The 21,136-nt window shown below is 40.4% G+C and overlaps 1 protein-coding gene across 2 annotated transcripts in view; it reads right to left on the bottom strand.

The window, feature by feature from the left end:
* FMN2 (formin 2) overlaps positions 1–21,136 on the bottom strand; it is a 346,386-nt gene that overhangs the window by 161,367 nt on the left and 163,883 nt on the right. For both annotated transcript variants that reach the window (XM_087424460.1, XM_087424461.1), the window contains exon 8: positions 5,741–5,802. In XM_087424460.1, coding sequence (XP_087280586.1) covers positions 5,741–5,802 — 62 coding nt within the window. The remainder of the gene's footprint in view (positions 1–5,740; positions 5,803–21,136) is intronic.

Here is a 21,136-nt window from a genome sequence, read left to right as displayed (position 1 = left end):
CCAGGCAAGAGAAACAATAGAAAAAATAAACAAATGGGACTACATCAAACTAAAAAGCTTCTGCACAGCAAAGGAAACCATCAACAAAATGAAAAGACAACCTAACCATTGGGAGAAGATATTTGCAAACCATACATCTGATAATGGGTTAATCTCCAAAATATATAAAGAACTGATGCACCTCAACAACAAAAAAACTAACAACCCAATTAGAAAATGGGCAGAAGACCTGAACAGACATTTCTCCAAAGAAGATATACAGATGGCCAACAGGCACATGAAAAGATGTTCAATATCATTAACTATCATGGAAATGCAAATCAAAACTACAATGAGATATCACCTCATGCCCATCAGAATGGCTAGAATTAACAAGACAGGAAACAACAAGTGTTGGAGAGGATGTGGCAAGAAGGGAACTCTCATACACTGCTGGTGGGAGTACAAACTGGTGCAGCCACTATGGAAAACAGTATGGAGATTCCTCAAAAAATAAAGGATAGAACTACCACATGATCCAGCTATTCCACCGCTGGGTATTTATCCAAAGAACTTGAAAACACCAATGCGTAAAGATACATGCACCCCTGTGTTCATTGCAGCGTTATTCACAATAGCCAAGACTTGGAAGCAACCTAAGTGCCCATCAAGGGACGAATGGATAAAGAAGATGTGGTATATATACACAATGGAATACTACTCAGCCATAAGAAACGATGAAATCCAGCCATTTATGACAACATGGATGGACATTGAGGGTATTATGCAAAGTGAAATAAGTCAGCGGGAGAAGGTCAAATACCGTATGATCTCCCTCATTAAGTAGTAGATAATAACAACAAACAAACACATAGGGACAGAGATTGGATTGGTGGTTACCAGAGGGGAAGCGGGGAGGGAGGAGGGCAAAAGGGATAATTCGGTACATGTGTGTGGTGAGGGGTTGTAATTAGTATTTGGGTGGTGAACATGATGTAATCTATGCAGAAATAGAAGTATAATGATGTACATCTGAAATTTATACAATGTTATAAACCAATGCTACTGCAATAAACAAAAAAAAAAAAAAAGAAAGAAATTTAGAGTTAAGTTGAAAGATAAGACATGCACACATAATGATAATACAAAGCAAAAAGAGGCAAGTGCCAAGGAAAGGAAGAAAGCAAGCACTACAAGGTTTCAAAGATGTCCTAAATATAAAGGACATTATTGGAACAACTGGCAAAACTTGACTGGGATCTGAGGATTAGATGATAGTAACAGATCAATGTTCATTTCATGATGTCGATGGTTGTATTACCGTTAAGTGTGTGCTTATCTGTAAGTTACCCTCAATCCTACCAGTCTTAGAGACAATCATTTGCAGTTTGACAATCATAGTTATTTTAAGTTCTATGCCCACATTTTTTTTTTTTCTTTTGTGAGGGAGATCAGCCCTGAGCTAACATCCACGCTAATCCTCCTCTTTTTGCTGAGGAAGACCGGCTCTGAGCTAACATCTATTGCCAATCCTCCTCCTTTTTTTTTTTTTCCCCAAAGCCCCAGTAGACAGTTGTATGTCATAGCTGCACATCCTTCTAGTTGCTGTATGTGGGACGCGGCCTCAGCATGGCCGGAGAAGCGGTGCGTCGGTGCGTGCCCGGGATCCAACCTGGGCCGCCAGTGGCGGAGCGCGCGCACTCAACCGCTAAGCCACCGGGCCGGCCCCCACATTTATTTTTATCAAAAACAGAAAAGCGTAATAGTATTGAATGGTCTAGAAAACTCTTTGTACATCCATTTGATGGTGACAAAAAGTTGATGTTGTTATTATGAATTATTAGAAACCCTATTTAGATAGGAGGAAATTGAAACTGAAGAAGAGCAAACAACTTCTTGAAGGCATGTATCTATTAAATTGTGGTGCTGGAACCCGAACAAAGTTCTTCTGACTTTTTTATCCAACGTTCTTCCCGTCCACAGTGCTGTCCCAGCTCCTCCTGGAGGGCTCTGCTCAGCTATCACCGTGAGTCAGGAAACTCTGTGCTGAACAGCACAGTCCTTAGAGGAGGCGACCAGGTGTCAACCTAGCTCTGAGTTGTGAGAACATATGTCTCAGTTTCCTCTTTTCTCCAAAGGGTTAGATAACAATAGTACTTTTCATAAATCACAAGTAAAGCGCTTAGAGGACTAAATGAACTAATACAGACAAAGCACTGAGAACAGTGCTTGGTGAATAATAAACATTAAATTATTTATCTCTAAAAACTCAGATACCCTGATCTTTAAACGATCACAGCTCTTTTAGGAACTTAAACAACTGGAATGAAGAAATGTAAACAAATGCATTAGGAAATATGTATTTCAGTTCTCTCTTAATTTAGGAGGAGCTCCTTGCTTTGTTAGAGGCATATTCATCGACTCACTGGGGAAGACTTCATCTACTACTATTATATATCACCCAAAAAATCACAGATTTTGCCACCACATTTATCCCTAGAAAACTGAAGAGCCTTATACGCAAATAGGTCCCCAGGAGTCTGACCTAGAATTCTTAAAATACGTAAACATTTTAAACTCCCATTTACCCTTTACAGAGTTCCAACCATTACGCTTATCATTACTTTTTATAGATAGCAGATCCCACTGGAAAGGAACATTAATCATTTTGCACAGGAAATCCTCTTAAGTTATTACAAAGAAGTGTGGAAATTAACTAAAGGAACCTTAACTAAATTGGAGTCGGGAAGGCCTGTAGGGGGAGCTCTCATGCCCTATCACACATCATCCGTTACACCAAACAGGAAGAGATGGATGCTTGCGTCTTGGACAGGAAGTAAACTACTTTATACTAAAGGAAGATTTCTCTGCCCACCTAGCAACAGCCCAGCCAATGGGAAATGCCAGGGGCTGGCCCGTGGCTTAGCGGTTAAGTGTGCTACTGGCGGCCCGGGTTCGGATCCTGGGCGTGCACCGACACACTGCTTCTCAGGCCATGCTGAGGCCGCATCCCACATACAGCAACTAGAAGGATGTGCAACTATGACTTGCAACTATCTACTGGGGCTTTGGGCGGGGGTGGGGAAAGGAGGAGGATTGGCAATAGATGTTAGCTCAGAGCCAGTCTTCCTCAGCAAAAAAAGAGGAGGATTAGCACAGATGTTAGCTCAGGGCTGATCTTCCTCACAAAAAAAAAGAAATGCCACAGCCCAGCCATTGAGAAATGATACAGCTCAGCCAATGAGAATCTGTTGCCACCCTGAACTCTTCCTTTCCCCCAGTGGACTTAATCATTTAGAACAGCTCTCCCTACTCCCTCTTTTTCTCTATAAAAGCAGTTCCTCTCCTTTCTTTTTTGGATTTGCCATTGGTTTACCATGGCATGCACACCCCAAATTGTAATTCTTTTGGCTCTTCCCAAATAAACTCGTTTTGAGATAAAATAACTGGCAAATTTTCTATTTAAGTTGACAGAAGTAAAAATAGCACAAATAGATGTTCATTATAGATCCTTATTCACAATGGGTACCAATCAGTCTGAACAGGCAAAACGTACCTGAAAACTGCATAACAGAAAGTCCAAAAGAGGTCTTGAAACAACATCTATCAGTAGATTCATTAATTCACATAACTATTCACTTACCACTTACTGAATACCTCCTAGGTGCCCATTACTACTGAACTCTAGGTGCTGGGGATATTGCCATGGATAAAACAAATGTTTCTGCCTTCTTTGGACTTGTACTTTCATGGATGTGAATCAGGAATTAGCATGAGTTCTTTTTGTATATAAGGTATACACAGTTATCTATTATTCATAGTGGATTCTTTAAGTTCCTCTACAGAAGATGGCTATCAAAAATCTCGACTATAACCACCTGAACTAATATTACTGTCAACCACCCCCACCAAACAAGCAATTGTTCTCCTGACACAAAGTCTGAACCATCAAGTTTAACAACATCAACAACATAAAGAAAACCACAAATTGAACCAGGGCCGGCTAGTACTTGCTCCACTCTCGCGGAGTATGACAATAAGAAATTCCGGGTAGCTATCTAGTTTGTCTGGAGTCAGAAACTTATACTTTGTGAAATTAATTTACTTTGAAAGGCTAAAAACCTACAAATAAAATACTCTAAATCACTGAAACTTTCCTCATAAATACAGCTGTCCCTGATGTTCTGTATTTTTTCTGTATGTGTTTCTGCACATGGATATACCAGGTTAAAATAAGACCTTCATGTGTCTTCATATAATATACACACATACAGACACATATATATTATGTACATACATAAACATATGTATATATGTATACGTAATGTATGCACAAGATAAACAGTTACACATACACCATATCTTACCATCATTATGATCTGTTGAAAAAAATCACTTTCACTGATATTTCCTCATTTCTCCCATATGGCTCTTCTGGTTGGGAAAGGGTCAGTATGAAAGATTCAAGAGAAATGAAAACTCTCTGTACTTCCAAATGGTTCTGATTTAAATATCTACTTCACTGGGACACTAATATACTAAATACATGGTTTATTTTTTCCAGTTTTTCATCCTGTAGAGACAACCACATAACAAACATTCAAACCTTCCCTCTCAGTCCTCATTAACGACTCAGTATTACTGAGCGCCTATGCTCACTGCCCTGACCAGGTACCAATCTACGCTAATGGATAGATTCTCTGTGATGCTCCATGAGCAATATTCTCTCTTACGAAGGACTCAACCTCACAGGACATAGAACACATACGTATGTTTAAAAAGTACCACCTTCAAGAGTGGACAAGCAGCTAGAATCCACTTTCCTCAAGAGAGTGGTCAGGGAAGAGAGTCTGTATCCTGTCCACCACTTATGTCTCCCAGAGCCAGGAATTCCTTGATTTGGCAAGAAAAGTCAAAGACCAACTAAGGCCACAGCCCAAAGAGCACAGAGGTTTAAATACCAGGCAGATCAAAAGCCAGAGCAGAAACACAATGAAAAAAGAACCCAAACATATCAGAAACAAAACAGGGCCACAGTGAGGTTTCCTCCTAGACATCATCAAAAGCACTGAAAAGAGAATTGTTTTCTTACTGTGTGAATCAATGGTGGTTAATGCCATGCCCCAGCTGAAACCATTCCACACATCACCGCACAGACTGCACTCCCCAAAGGCATGGACCACACCACACCATTCTCCTCTGGTACCTTATTCCCTTTTCCTGCCAACTTCTTAAGAAAAAATGATACTAGAAGAAGGCCTGAATGTCCTGCCACTTAGTGAAGTAAATTATGGCAGTTTAGAGAAATGGAGCCAGAATGAATTAAACCCCAGCTACACCACAACACTAGCTGTGCGACCTTGAGCAAGTCATTTAACCTCTCGATGTCTAAGTTTCCTCCTATGTAAGTGGGGATAATAATAGTACCTACCTATAGTTTCCACATAAAGATTAAATGAGTTCGTGTATAGAACAATGCTCAGCTCCCATTAACCTCCACGTAAGTATTGACTATATTTCAAAAGAGGGAATGTGGATGACTTCACATGCAACATGTTTTGAATCACAATCTTAAAACTATGAGATCACACATTTGTCCGATATGTTCCTAGAAAGTATCTTAACAAATCTATACTTACATAAATTCAGTGCACCCAGATCAAATTTCCTCAGAGGACATTAAAGCAATGAGTCTAGATGTGCACATTAAGTCTTGTGTGTGTGTTACATATTCACATATAAAATTCCTTCTATTACTCACATTCTCATAGAGAGCTTGAAGGGTCTCCAAGTCAACCACAGAATTGTCCAAGTTCACAACAGCTGTGAAGAAAGACAAAAGAGAGAATATAAATTGCCGCGAGCCAGCCGTGAAAAGATGCGTGACCCTCTCAGACACCAGTGACCATCTCCAGAATGGTGCTCACCACCCAGCAGGCAGAGGGTGGAGCGGCTCTACCTTCAATGCATCCACTTGCCCACTACAAAGACCGCGCCCCGGGAAGTTTAACGGAGCCGGTGTCAGGCATGAAAGCCCTCACTTGCTCCACAATCCCATGAATGTGGCCCAAAGGTCAAAGAGAAGCTGTGAGTCTGTCTTTCACGGCCCAGCTGAATGAATTGGAAAAATCTGCTTAATACCAGAAAAATAGGCATATCACTCATGTTACTGCCACATCCTAGTTATATATCGATAAATGCTCATGTCTGCCCATTTATCTAAAGACGCTTGACAAAGGTTAAATCTAATCACTAACCTGATGGACTTAGTATAGAAATGACAGGTGCATTTCCGGTTATAACTCTTTAAAGTGCTATAATCAAAGGACAATTCTTCTATTATGGTGTTGAGATTAGCACAGACGCATCATTAAAAATCCATCCGTAATATGCAAACTCCCCAGGCTCACACAAGGAAGAAGGAGAATGGATAATCGAAAACTGGAGATTTGTCCTCAAATGTATTTCTGCGCCTGGGAAATGTATTGAATTTTGGAGTCGGTGTGTTTTATTACTTAGTTTGGCATAGGTTAATCAAAACCATTCTGCACTACCCACGTAAATATCAGCTAGAAATGAGGTGAATTTGTCCTGATCAGATTTGTGCCAAGTTGCCAGTGAAGCTCTTGTGGGATTAAAGATTTCTGGGAGAAAAATCACAAAGCGGATAATCACAAATTGGTTAGATTTATTTTGATAACTGAGGCATTTTATGATGTCTTTTTTCTCAACTTAAAGTACATGAGACATTTTCTAGTTGACTCCGGCAAAATCCCAAGAAAGAATCAGGAAAGACAAGAGAGAAATTGAAGCAAAAATAAGAAATCTAATCAAGATAATTTAGCATTTCTACTTGGACATGGGAACAGAGCCCAGATTCACCAACAAATATCATACCAAGTAGAAGATGATACTTCTACCCTAATAATACACCACTACCTCAATTTCAAAAAAAATTAGTTCTCAAATATAAATCTAAGAATTTGATTAAGATTCACAGACAAATCTTTTTACTCCTTGGACCATATAAGGCAAACATATCACAAACTGTTTAATGTTTCAAAGTAGTAAAAGCATAGCCTAACTAACTCTGACTATATTTCAAAAATTAATTAAAAGGGATTAACAAATGATTTTCACTAGTGGTAACATGGCTATAAATAATGTAACAAATGCATAAAACCCAAATAAAGATAGCAAATGCATGTATGGAATTACCCTCTATAGATTTGTGCAGAGTCTAGCTCTTCAAGAAAATCTTACAGTGAACCCAAAGGTCTCTGATTTTGAATTCATTAGCTAATAATCCAGTATTTCTACATTCCTCTGATGACATAGTGAGAAACTGATGGGAAAACTGAAGGAAATGCTAATAGTCAACTTAGTGTAAGATCTCATTCTCAGAATGAGGAAAAGAAACACAGTAAAATCATTCATACTCAAGTCAAAACTCATAAAAGACACAACTGCCCTCTGACCTTCTCCATCATTTTAAAACATAATATTAATTCTACAAGTTTCCCTACATGAAACTTCACCTGTGAATATACTGAGGCTTCTCATCTTTTTGTCTCATGCACTGTCACGTCATACAGTCCTAAACAAGTCCTCAAAAAGTCCTAATCCATGAAACCTCATTTTTTCATCATCCACAGGAAATCTAAATGGAAAGCGACACGGTTACTGCTTCTCCGCAAAATTTTCCCTTAATGGGCTTTACACTTGAGAGATGCTAACACAATTCAGCAGGAATCAGCAGTTTTGAGGGAATAATATAGTCATGCTTCAGTGGCTGAAAAGAAAGGAAGATGAGATCCTGGCAGATGAGTGGATGCAGTGACAGGAGTTCTAGGTAGGAAATAAAGGTAAAAGATGTAAGTGGGGAAAGGCTAAGGTTATTGAGGTGCTATATTTCCTCAATTTAAAAAGCACATTTTAACATTTAAGACACCAGGACTCAGACTAAAATTCATATATTATTAAATTTTTAGTAGTGTCTGCCATCGCTCCCTCCCTTAAAATCTGTGATTAGACTGACGGTGCATTTTCAATTGATAAAATTCTAAAATCCAATAAAATAATGGATTCACTCAGGTATCCAACTGAGGTAAACTGTTTCTTAGGCTTCGGAGACTACACTAGCTTAGCAAAAGGGTTAACAGTTATCTGAGTGACGATCATTTTAAACTCGAGCCAGCGGATGGGGATGGGCACCATTACCCAGCCCAGAAAGTCTGCAGACAACTGCATGACTAGATTTCTAGTGATGGCCATGCTAAGGAAGTTTATATATACACATATGTTTTTTAAGTGGCAAAAGATTCAAGGAAAAGGCTCCTCAGAAATTTCTTGATTTCCTGTCCAAAATTTGAGCCTTCTTTGAGAGGGAAACACCCGAGTATAGAGAGTATATCAAGGTGATAGTTTCTCTAGTCCCTCGAAAGGGAATCATATTTTTAAAGGAAAACTATATTTTTATAGTTTACTGATGTGGAAAGAACACAGAACATGGAATCAAACCTAACTGGGTTTAAATTTAAATTATTATTTGCTGCAGCATTACTTCAAGTAAGTTACTTAACTTGATAAGTTTTAGTTCCTCTATGGGGGGAGGAGAGAAGGGAATAATGGAAAATATTAGCAAGGTTTGGTTTTTGTGGGGACCAAGGGCAGTGACAAGTAAAAGCATCTGGCACGTGGCTGGTTAATGTTATTTCCCACGCCAACTTGCACAAAAGTTCAACTCCTCCGGCTCCTCTGAGCCTTATTATCTAACCCAAAGTTAAACAAGTTTCTTTTTCTTCCATTTTTGTTTCAGTGCCCTCATGTACCAGAAAGAACAATTCCAGCTGCATCTGTGAACGGTTGGCACCTTTCCCTGAATGATGAACTCTTAGGACTAAATGCACATCCCGACGGACTGCTTTTGGGTGTTGCTCACTATGTTCTGCCTTTTCTACTCAGCATTTAAACTATTAAGGATAAGACTTAGATTTCAGAAGACAAATAAACCCAAAATTTATAAGCGTAATCAGTGATAAATCTTTAATTCAGATTCCTTTATTCTCGAATATTCAACTAAGTGCGAATGTGATTACACTTCAGGTTAGAGGCCAAATATTTCACACGCATTTCCTCCGCTTTGTTCTAAGACATGCAGGAACACCCATCATTGTCTGGGACTCATCACATTTCCCACCCATCCATTCCCCTGCAGGGCTATAAAGTAGTTTTAATTACTTTCCCATAAAATATATATAAATAAATGTTACTTCAAATTTAACCGAGAAGCATCTGTTCTGTTTTTAAGTAGAAGGGTGCGAGGACTGAGGAGATGTGGAGAGGAAACTCTGGCCTTTTTTGCACATTAAAAGATTATTCATTTATTTATAAAGTATACTAACTTTCCAGGATGAAAACACAGGGAGATTTTTACTACTCTCTTTAAACAACCTGTAAATGACCATGTGTTAATAATCCTCCAGGCCAAAACGGATAGCAATTTTATTTTTAAAGCCTTAAATTTTATACAAGGCCAATGATATGATAAAGAAGGAGAACACAGCACTCTTTCTGGCTTTTCTACCAATAGGTTGTGTATCTTTGATCAAGATACAAGCTTCTCTGAGACTTGATATCAAGTGGGATAATAACTATGTGTGTCGCATATGCTTATTGTGTGGAGCAAACAATTTTATAGTAAGAAGGATAATTCAAGAAGCCTTGAAACAATATATGTAATTAATTTTAAAATGTATATTATCTATGAACACATTGGTTAGAAACTAGAGAGAGAGCTGGGAATGCGCTAGATTAAAATTACGTTCAAGATTCAACATTTGCTTTCAATAATTAAAAGTTGAGACCATATGGGGCCGGCCCGGTGGGGCTAGCGGTTAAGTGCACATGCTCTGCTGCGGCGGCCCGGGGTTCACCGGTTCAGATCCCGGGCGCGCACCGACGCACCGCTTGGCAAGCCATGCTGTGGCGGCCTCCCATATAAAGTGGAGGAAGATGGGCATAGATGTTAGCCCAGGGCCAGTCTTCCTCAGCAAAAAGAGGAGGATTGGCAGATGTTAGCTCAGGGCCAATCTTCCTCACACACAAAAAAAAACAGTTGAGGCCATAAATAGTTCTTTTCTTCACAAACTCCACTGGTACACGCCCGCTGAGACCCAATGCATTTTTCACTAAACCACGCTGTTGCAAAATGAAGAGTGAAATAGCCTATTTTAGAACTCAAATAGTCAATTTAATTTAACATAAGATATTAAAAGTGTCTCAAAATGTCCACTCAGAAAAAAATCTATTTTCTTTTGATTTTAAGACATTGCGTTACATAAAAAGAATTACATAAAGAGTAATTCAAAACAACCAAGGATTGCAGCTCCAACGTAGGAAATGGTCATATGCTGGACACATGACATTGTATACACGTATATATGAGCAGGTGACGGTCATATGTCTAGATCACCTTCCCTGGACACTTGGTCTTTGCTACTAATGTGCTCTCCGTAGCCGCCTCCTACAACAGCAGACTGTGGGACATGCTTCTTATTCTAACTTAGCACAGCGTTCAATTGCCCATAGTCTAGGGTGCTACGTAACATACCTGTCTGAATGTCTGCATGATAAAGAGAATCCTGTCTCTGCTTTCAATCAAAGAACGGCACAGAAGGAAAAGGACCATAGGTTAAAGCTCGTGTTAAAAGAAACTCATGTAAAACGAAACTAAAGTGCATAAAACATTAGCCAAATTTGTAAATGTTTCAAATATTTTGAGCAGCCAGATGAAGTAGTTCACTTTATTGGTATAATTCAATATGATATGATTACTCCTGTTGAATGCAACATTTTTTTTTTTTTGATGAGGAAGATTAGTCCTAAGCTGACATCTGTCTCCATTCTTCCTCTTTTTGCTTGAGGAAGGTTGCCGCTGAGCTAACATCTGTGCCCATCTTCCCCTCTTTTGTATGTGGGAGGCCACCACAGCGTGGCTTGATGAGTGGTGTGTAGGTCCATGCACAGGATCCAAAACCACGAACCCTGGGCCGCCAAAGTGGAGCGTGCAAACCTAACCACGGTGCCACTGGGCCAGCCCCAAATGCAACATTTTAAGTCATGCAACGCTATTAGTGCCTGCCTTACTCCAATCTTGATTTTTTTTGTTAATCTGGGGTCTCCTGGATGGGACAAGAGTAAACAGCCTCAGGGAGGCCCTTGATGGCCCCTTCCCCCATTCCTGGCCTGAACACTTATCCCAGCCACTGTCATCTCCTGCCTTAATCCCTCTTCGCTCCAAAGTGATCTGCTAAACTGGAGGCAGAGACCCCCAAAAGCAGAAAACCTCACAGTGTTTATTACCAGGTATATTTGTTATCCATTTAACAAACTGCATAGCAGATTGCACTAAAGTTTGGGAGCTTAAAACAATAAACATGTGTTATCTCAAAGCTTCTGTGGGTCAGAAATCCAGATACAGTTAAGCTGAGTGCCTCTGCTTCAAGGTCTCTCATAAGATGGGAATCATGGTGTTGGCTGGGGCTGAGGTCTCATCTGAAGGCTCTGCAGGAGCATCCATCCCCAGTCGCTCGTGGTTGTTGGCTGAATTCAGTTCTTTAGACCGAGCGCCTTGGCTCCTCGCTGGCTGTTGGCTCAAAGCCTGCCTCAGTTACCTCCCAGATGGGTCTCTCCATAGAGCAGCCCACCACAAGGCAGCTGGTTTCCCTCAGTGAGAGAGAGGGGGCATGCAAGACAGGGCCACCTTTTCTTCGTAACTGAACCTTAGAAGTAACATGGCATCACCTCTATTATATTCTATTCATCCTGAATCAGTAGGTCCAGCCCACTTACAAGGGGAGGAGATTACACAAGAGCATGACTACCAGGAAGAGGGGATCTTTGGAGGGCATCTGAGAGGCTGCCCACCACACCAGGTTGCTAACTCATGGCTGTTTGTTCCTCGGACTTCAAATCTCAACTTGTGGTTCTCCATTGCTCTCTACTATGATTAATTTTATTGATGTTTTCACTTTCCTATTAGGCTCTCAGTTCACAGAAACACAGAGAGGCGACATGATTTGGTGGAAAGAAGAAATGCACTAGTCAGGAAAGCTGACTTCTTGTATCAGTGCAGCCTATCAAATGAGCTAAGCCTTCTAATCTCTATGAGATGGAGATGATATGAGATATGATACACAGATACATAGAGACATGAAATACTACGGCCAGACCCTTCCCTCTACAGTTACATGATCATGCCTAATTGACTGTTGTGTCCTTCACTCTATCTAGAAGAACCTAGCACAGAAGAGGTTTGGAAAAACATCCATGTTGAATGTTGAAAGGTTGAAATAGGCTGAGGTTAGTAACTCCTGAAAATTAACTAACTTCACTGGACAAACTGAGTTTTCCTTGAGAACACCCTGATTGTCCTTTCACAAACAACTGAATTCACTCTAGCTGACTTCATAGTTCAAAAACATAAAACACACAGAGAATAACATGTAATGTTATATTGTCATCTGACAAAGAGCACTGGAGGGCAATGGGACACAGCGGGCTCTGGAGTCGGACTGCCTCCACCACTTATTACCGTGTAACTAGAGCGTCTCAATTTTCTCATCTGCAAAATGGACCTAACAAGAGGACCCATCCTACAGGGTTGTTGCAGGAGGTTAAATTATACAAGACACCTAGACACAGTGCCAGACACGTAGCAAACACTCAGAAAATGTTGGTGGTCACTGAGTGACCCCTTTAACATTCATATATGGAAAATAGTTTACTAATATCTCTCCAAATCAGTATCCTGATTGAGAGATTTTAGACAAACTCGGCCGAAAACATTCTCAACACAAAGGAAAATGACAGTTTCAGTTGTATGGATAGAAACATGGGAGACTAAACAAGCCCCCACATCGAAACCACTAGCACTGATTTTGGGTAAGGTGGATGGGAAGAGAGCAGAGTCAGCAGAAACGCAAACCCAACGCGAGTGCGAATCAGCCCGTATTTACAGTTCGTGCCCTCTTCTCGCTGATAGAGTCAGGAAGAGTGTAAGGGCTTAGGGAAACCGTCTGTACCCCACTTGGAACGCAGAAGCCACAGGAAAGGCCAAGATGAAGTCAGCCTTGCCAAATGCTGAGAAGCCAAGGGCTTTGTTCCAGTAGAAACACATCTTAAGTCACAAAGACCAGAAGCATCTCGCATTTAAAAGGGTTCCAGGGGGGGCGGCCCCGTGGCTTGGCAGTGGAGTGCGCACGCTCCGCTGCTGGCGGCCTGGGTTCGGATCCGGGGCGCACACCGACGCACCGCTTCTCCGGCCACGCTGAGGCCGCGTCCCACATACAGCAACTAGAAGGATGTGCAGCTATGACTACAACCATCTACTGGGGCTTTGGGGGAAAAATAAATAAATAAAAAAATTAAAAAAAAAAAATGGTTCCAGGCTTGTCATCATATCCTAGCCACCAGGAACCAAAATTCTCTAACGGATCTCCTTCAGGAATGGCAAGCAGCTTGACATCACACTTGAAAATCAGGGGAAAGGACATACGTGAAGTTAATTTCTGTTTCACTGTACACTTCAGTGAAATAGAAAACCTCACCTTTTGGGGGGAAGTAGCTGCTATTCAATTTATCTGACAATATTTCTCATTTCCTTTGTAAATGCAATATAAAACACTTTGGGGATCTGGAGCTACATAAGCTCCCCTATCTAAGGGAGCTCACAATACGGTGCGGTGGAAAGACAATCAACAAATAACGACACTCCAATATGAGCGCAAAGTAGAGCTTGTACAAACGGGAGACACAGAGAATGGAATCGTCACCTGGAAAAGATCATCAGAGTAACGGAAAGCTTGAAAGTGAATGAATAATTGACGGTCTAAATCCTGATAGCACCACCTGACATTCAAGTTGCTTCATTTTATTTGAACTGTGTGTATTTGGATGAGAAACATCTTTGGTTAAGCTGGTCGAGTCAATACCTGCGCCCAGTTCTACTCTCTCCCGAAGTTCCATTAAAGCTATAGGAAAGAGATTTTTTTTAAGATAAAGTCATAAGGACTGAAAGAAACCAGAGGTGATGGCAGCAACACAACATGGAAGCTGGTTGTACCTGACGTAGCAGACCTGAAAGGCATGAATCCACAGCTGTCAGTGGGAATGCTGAGAACCAGCCAGAAGACCAAGGAGCTGGCAGCACTGGGGACCCATCCAACCGAGGACAGACAAGGAGTGCCGCCAGAAGTAAGGAGCACTGGGTGAATGGTGTCAGTCAGTTACATCTCCATGCCGAAAATGCCCTGCCCGACTCCATCAGGTTTATTTTCTGGAGAAATTAAAACAGTCTGTGCAAAGGGAGGGCAAGCAGAGTTGCAGGCCAGGGCACTATACTGAAAACAGGGGGACCATCTGCAGTACTCCATGTTGAATACAGAACCCGCCCCCCCCAACTCCAGCCAGCCCTCTTAACCAACTCGGGGCCCAGAACACTGCCAGACAGACCTTTACTCTCTCAGGCCAGAAACTGGAATTCTCTGGGAAATCGCACCACCCCAAGAGGAAAGAACAGAAGATAAAGATTTGGGTGGTTGCCCAAGAAGGAATGTACTCAGGTGATGCTACACTCAACTCAAAGGCAAAAAGCTCTACAAGAGGGCTCACAGCTTCTTATCGGCTTTTACCTCTCCCACTTTTAAGCCAAGATAGCCAAGGACCAAATCATCTACAGAATGCCTCTAGCACAGATGCTAGAGACCAAAAACTACGAAAATAAAACAGAACAGTAAAACTCCCCCATATCCTCCAAAGGGTTGTCAATACTTGCCATCCCCACGTTCTTCGCTGCCCTTTTCTTCTTAATCCCGCCCCATTAAGCTTTCGCTCTGATTCCTGAGTCACCAGCAATTTCGAGCCCGTGAAACCCGAATGCACATTTCTCAGCACCCCCTGCAGCATCTGACAGTTAATATTCCTTCCTCCTGAGACATGGGCTTAATTTGGCTTCCGGGGTGCCCCTTTCTCTTCCTCTCCCTCCTACTTGTCATGCTGCCCACTGCTGTCTCCTTTGCTGGCTCCTTCCCTCCCCAACCTCTTATTTTTGGAGGATCCGAGGGCTCAATCCACATGCCTCTTCTCCCCTCTATCCACACTCACGCCCTGGTGAACTGATCCGGTCTCACCGTGGGCATGAAACCCTCCCACATTTTCATCTCCAGCCTCCAACCTCCTTCCTGAACTCCCGACTTGTAGAACCAACAGTCTTCTCAGTATGCGCACCTGGAACTCAACTAACAGGCAGACCACTGCCCACTCTTCCCTGTCTCACCTGATGGAGACTCCATCTGCCGCATGCTCACACGGGCCATCCTTAACTCTTTTCTCTCTCGCACATTCCACATCCAATACACCAGGAATTCTGTTGGCTCCATGTTCCAAATACACGCAGAATGTGACACCACTCTCCACTTTCATGGCTACCTCCTGTTCCCAGACAGTCCCCACAATTGCCTGGATTACTACAACACCTGAACTGGAAAAAATGGTTCTTCAGATGTAAAATCATGGTAACAGAAAGAGAAAAACCCGATGGAAGCTACGGAAAATAAATGTGAGGGAATTTCCCAAAAGTAGATCAAAAGAAAAAGAGGAGCAAAAGTTATGAAAATTAGACCAACTCAGGAAAGCCAATATCCTGATCATAGGAATTCTAGGGAGAAAAAAACCAGTTTTGACCAGTTCCTGAGAACAGATCGCAGTGCGTTCAGCAACTCCCACACCCCCTCTGACCATATTCTGCTAGATACACAGCTCCTGGCTCACCCTCTGGCCTGGCCAAGAGCCCTGTCCCTGGTGGTCCCTATGTTCACAGAACTCACTCATGACAGAGCTCCCTCCCCAAAAAGGGCTCTTAACTTCAGGGACTGGAAGAGAGACCGTAACTTAGAAAATTTTTCAGCCTATCTTCTCTTGTAAGCCTTTACCTAATAATAGAAGTATTTCCCTCTTCTTACCTAACTAAATTTGTGGTTGTCTCTCGGTTTTACAAAACTCAATGATATAACGTTGAGGAATACTTACACAGGTGGATGAAGCAGTGTAAGAGTGATTAACACAAACTGAGGACTGTTTGGAAGGGAGGCAGATTTTTAAGAATAATGTCTGTATTCTGGTGCAATTAAAGAGACATGAGAGCTGAATTCCAAAACCTTTGATTTATTAGAAAGTGAAACGAAGGACACAGGGACTAGCTGAGGGGGAGAAATGTCGTTCACTCTTGTTTGTTTATAACTTAGTCCTCTCCCAAGCTTAAAAGGTTGATTCATTTTAGGCTAATGTAGGGAGTGATGTCAGCCATTTCGTTAGAGTATAGTGACGAAGATATCTGAAATATGAATCAATTCTTGATAATTAGCCACTTGACAATATGGCAAAAGTGTTAAATATATTTGTACTGTTTAAAAATTGTTTTCAGTTATATAAAGAATATCTGCATAAATAATGGCTTAAAATTGAAATAGGTTAGCATTGATTCAGAGGCTAAAAAAAAGGTTAAGGCCAAAATTTTTTAATGGTCTTTAAATGTCTTTTCCTCATGTGGAAAAATAGCTGCCACAGCTCCATCCATCACTTTAACATTCTAGGCAAAATGAAGGAAGAAAAAAGGAAAGCAACAAGAGGGTGTGTGCAAGGCCTATTAATTATGAATTCTTGGCAGACTTCACCTTATGTCTCACTGGCTGGAATAGTTTCCCATGGTCACCTAGAATGCAGGGGAAGCTGAAAAGTGTGGATAATGTGGACAAAACAGCTGTCTCTAACGAAATAGCAATTTCAAGCTCCAGCCTAAGTAATCTCTGAAACGCTCCCTAACCACCATGGCTCATAATGACCTCCCTGAACTCTTGATTCTACCCTTTAGCATAAATACAAGTCACCTGATACATTTCCGATTTTCCTTCTTTCATATAGAAGTACGTGCTCTGTCTTCCAGGAAGATTTTAAAGAGCCTGATAGCAGGGATCCTGTCTTAGATATCATCAGCTCACACCAGAGTGTTCCACTTATAGGAGAAAACTAGAAAAGCTTACAGTGCGGGAAAACAGAAGTCATTACCGCACCTTCAGAGAGAAGCCGTGAGAGCTTACAAAAGAGACACTACAAGGCACGTATTTGAGTTATTGGTCCCATAAACCAAAGGCAGCCACCCCTGAGAAAGCCAAAGCCAAATACTGGCTGGGGCACCAACATCTTCTGCAAACAGCACTATAAGCATAAGCATCGACATGATAATAAAGGAAGAAACTGAGTCGTAAAGAGTAAAAGAGAGAGATTTCGAGAGGAAGACGCCTCCTCCTCCTCCTCCACATCTGCAATCTCTGGGGGATGCAAATGGTCAGCTTTTACCCATTCAGGAGCTTCATGTACTGCCCTAACTGTCCTGTCCGGAAGATATAAAAAGGAAAAAGAAAGAAGAAAAAACAGTTTGGTGGAAATGCCTAGAATTCTTATCCCTGAATTTTTATTTGAAACTCAATAAAGCATAGAAACCTTTGCTAAGCGCATGTCACTGTGCAATGTGACGACAGGGGAGTGAAGAATCACGTACAGCATTCCCTCATCAGGAAATACTGATGCGTTAATCCCCCCTGAATATCGGCACACCTGGGGAGTTACTTTAAAAACTGTCAAAATGTATTATTACTTAACAAAAATTTCCTAGACATGCAGTCAAGCAATTTTTAAAATTTTGTTTGGTTTTGCTTGGCTTATCCGAACATCTCCAACAATTTATTAAAACTAACATTTCTCAGAGAGGGGAAGATACTCGGTACCGTATTTAGCCGAATATTTCACACTTGATAATAAGATGAAAGGAAACACTAGATTTGCATTCTTTACACATCTGACCACCAAACATGCATGAGCATCTGGCGGCGCGGGCTTGTCACACATGTGCACAAACACAGGCACGCCCGCATGGTGGGAAGCTTGCCAAAAGACATGTTGCTACACATCCTTAAAATACATGGGAAACACACAAGTTCTTGAATAATATTTCAAGTAATTCTGTAATATCTAAAGACCATAAAAAATTAAATGGCAAATATACCAATAGCATTCTTCTTGTGATTCCAAATTAAAATAGTGGCATTCTATTCCTTATATTTGTAAGATTTCTAAATTTTATTATTGATCTTCCCATTCAAGTCCCCAGTATACATTAACACATTTATTGAGAAATTTTAATTTACCAAAATAGTAACTTAAAAGTCTTGGTTTTCACCAATATTGCTTGAAACCTCAAACCTTGTGCTTCGGATTCAGGAAGACCTGAATTAAAACACGGATCTGTGACTTAGTTGTGGGTCTCTCGGAGAGACTCGGTAAGACTCTGAGTCTCAACTTATTCACACGTGAAATGGGTATATTAACGATAATGTTAATACTTCCTTCAAATGGTTACTGTAAGGATTAGAGGTAATTCCTCTATTGTGTGGAACACAATCCTTGCCACAGCAGGTAGTCAGAAATGGAAGGTTCTTAGCTCTCTCTAAATATCTAAATATCGTATATACCTTTGTAGATATAATCGCTCTTACAAAATATAAATCAGAAAATAAGGGTGTATATTTCATATTATACTTATAAGTAAAAGAGGGGGAGCATATCATATCACATATCTACATCAAACTGGGCTAATTCCTGGCCGTGCCAGAGGCTGAACCAAAGTACATGAAGATGTGCCCAGAACAGCGGGAAAATGGGTTATCTTCAAATCAGCAGGCAGTGTACAAATTACTCTATAGTCATGAAATGCACAAACTGCAATAATACCCAAGAGGTATGATTTAAAAAAATGGCACTTAGTGATATAATGACATTTGTCTATTACTTATTATATAAATAAAAATTTGCCAATTAAATAGCATGACATTGAAAGAGAACCACTTAACTATAAGATGAAGTATATTCACTCCAGAAACATGTTTTCAAATATCAGCAATTGATGCAATAAATGAGAAGCATGTATATTCATCTACAAAGAAAACACAGTATCTTCTTGAAAACATCATTCATTCATTCACTCATCGAATAAATATTCACGGAGTTCGAACTCGGGGCCGGCACCCTCCTCAGCCCTGGAGATGTGGTGGTAAAACCTGACAGTTTCTGCCCTTGTAGGGTTTACACATTATTAGCAAACAATTAAAATACCGTGTGCCCTAGAAAGGAATAAAATTGCATTTTTATAATATCCTGTAATTTAGAAATCCCATTCATTTATACTATCTTCTCTTTTTAGGCAGTTGAAGCTGTTGTAAGCTACAGACAATGAAATGCCAGAATTCTACAGATTTTGTACTTAGGCTGCATAAAGAAAGGCTTTCCTGTTGGAAAAAAACTAAATGCGATACCCAATCCACCACTGGTACATCTCAAGCCTACTTGCTTATACAAGGTTAACGACATAAGTTACTGATTAAGTCAGGAGGCTTCATACACCTATGCGCCTTGTTTATAAGAGCTGTACCAGTTAAATTGTTAGAGAACAAATATATTTTGTTTGAGTCAGTATGTCGCCTTCTTGTCTAGGCAGGGGGAAAAAATGGATACCAAGACTGTAATCCTTTTGGAATAAAATCTTTAAATGCAAACATGATTGCCATTGCAGACTGTTTAATCTAGCGATATTGTATTTCATTTCTGTTTTTGGAGAGGTTTGTTGATTTGACCATACCAAGTATGACTTGGGGCTTATCTCAACTGTTTAGATAAGATTTATTTGACTTTGGCAGGTGACAAAATCTAGGGTGTGGAATAAAGGAGGTAGAAAAAAAGACTGGCATATTCCCAGATAGTGTTTATTTTAAGCATAGTGTATAGATGAGCAACGAGCTTCAAACAACGCACTGTACTTTGTGTAAAACACCCACTGTCTGTTGAATGTTTTCCGTAAACCAGCACTGCAAAATGTCCTTTATTGGGCATAGCGGGCTTCACCTTCTTGCTTAGGTAAACATTTACGCTCTTGTAAAACAGAGCTTAGTGAGGCTCCCTGGAAATAGGACCCTAACTCTGGGATCCCATTTGCCACTGTTTTCTAACACACGCTCTGAAAGGGGAACAGTGTGCAATTTTATTTTGAATGTAAGCATATATATGGCTCCCTAAGTATAGAATTGATCAAAAATTTAAAATGCCTTACGCCAAAATAACTTTCATACAGATAATAATCATACTTTTTTCAGTGTAATGCTATACAAACATATCTGACTTTGAAAGAAATCCAAAACAGAAAGCTTGAATTTACAAACACAATGATTATCATTATGGTTTTAAAGAAAAAATTTCCTTTTTAAAATCATTCATGTAAACATGTACTTACATATCTTCCTTTGTGTACTATAGATTAGCATTTATATATTGGCAGATATGTGGAGGTAGGGAAAAGAACTTAGTCACTGAAAGTGAAATATTCCTCAAAAAATAAAGTTACAAACTTTTATGACTGAGAATATCAGAGCTCACATACCAAAATTGGACATGTTATGGTAATTCCTTCATTGTACTACAGAGATGACTTGAACTAACAACTTGTGTTTCATGACTACTTTTCCAAAATATTTAAAAATATGAAAAATCTAAAGAACACATGATATTTATCATGCTCCTCTAGGTATAATGTTGTGGTTTACTTAACATGTAGTTAATATGTGCGAAAAATGTGATGCCCTGGTTTATATGTATGTTAAGTCATAATTTGTCATTTGTTCAGTTAATGAAGGTTTTTCTTTCTTCTCTCTTGATGTATACATTTGTGTATAAGGATTAATGTTTCATTGTCCAGAGGAATGAAGGATCAGTTAAACACGGGAAGGAGTTCCAAATATTAAGATTTCTCTGATGTGCTTTTATTGAATAACAAGTTGTTTCTAAGTAAAATAGAAAGTTTTCAAATATAAGACAGAACTGCCTCTGTTCTAGTTCATCCACTCGCACTTTTGAGATTTAATTGAACTTCGACAGCTGTCTGGAGATGGGAGCCCAGCGCTGGAGGACCTTCCCTTCTTCTCTCTACTGTCCTGTCACACTGCCAGTCTCTACAGCTCAGTAACTGCTACCCGCTGCTCCGGGGAGGCAGGAC

This window comes from Ceratotherium simum, chromosome 36 (genome assembly GCF_057802395.1).
Source record: "Ceratotherium simum simum isolate JZ-2026a chromosome 36, ASM5780239v1, whole genome shotgun sequence".
Taxonomy (NCBI): domain Eukaryota; kingdom Metazoa; phylum Chordata; class Mammalia; order Perissodactyla; family Rhinocerotidae; genus Ceratotherium; species Ceratotherium simum.
The sequence above is the reverse complement of the archived record's forward strand: the minus strand, read 5'-3'. Positions and strand labels throughout refer to the sequence as shown.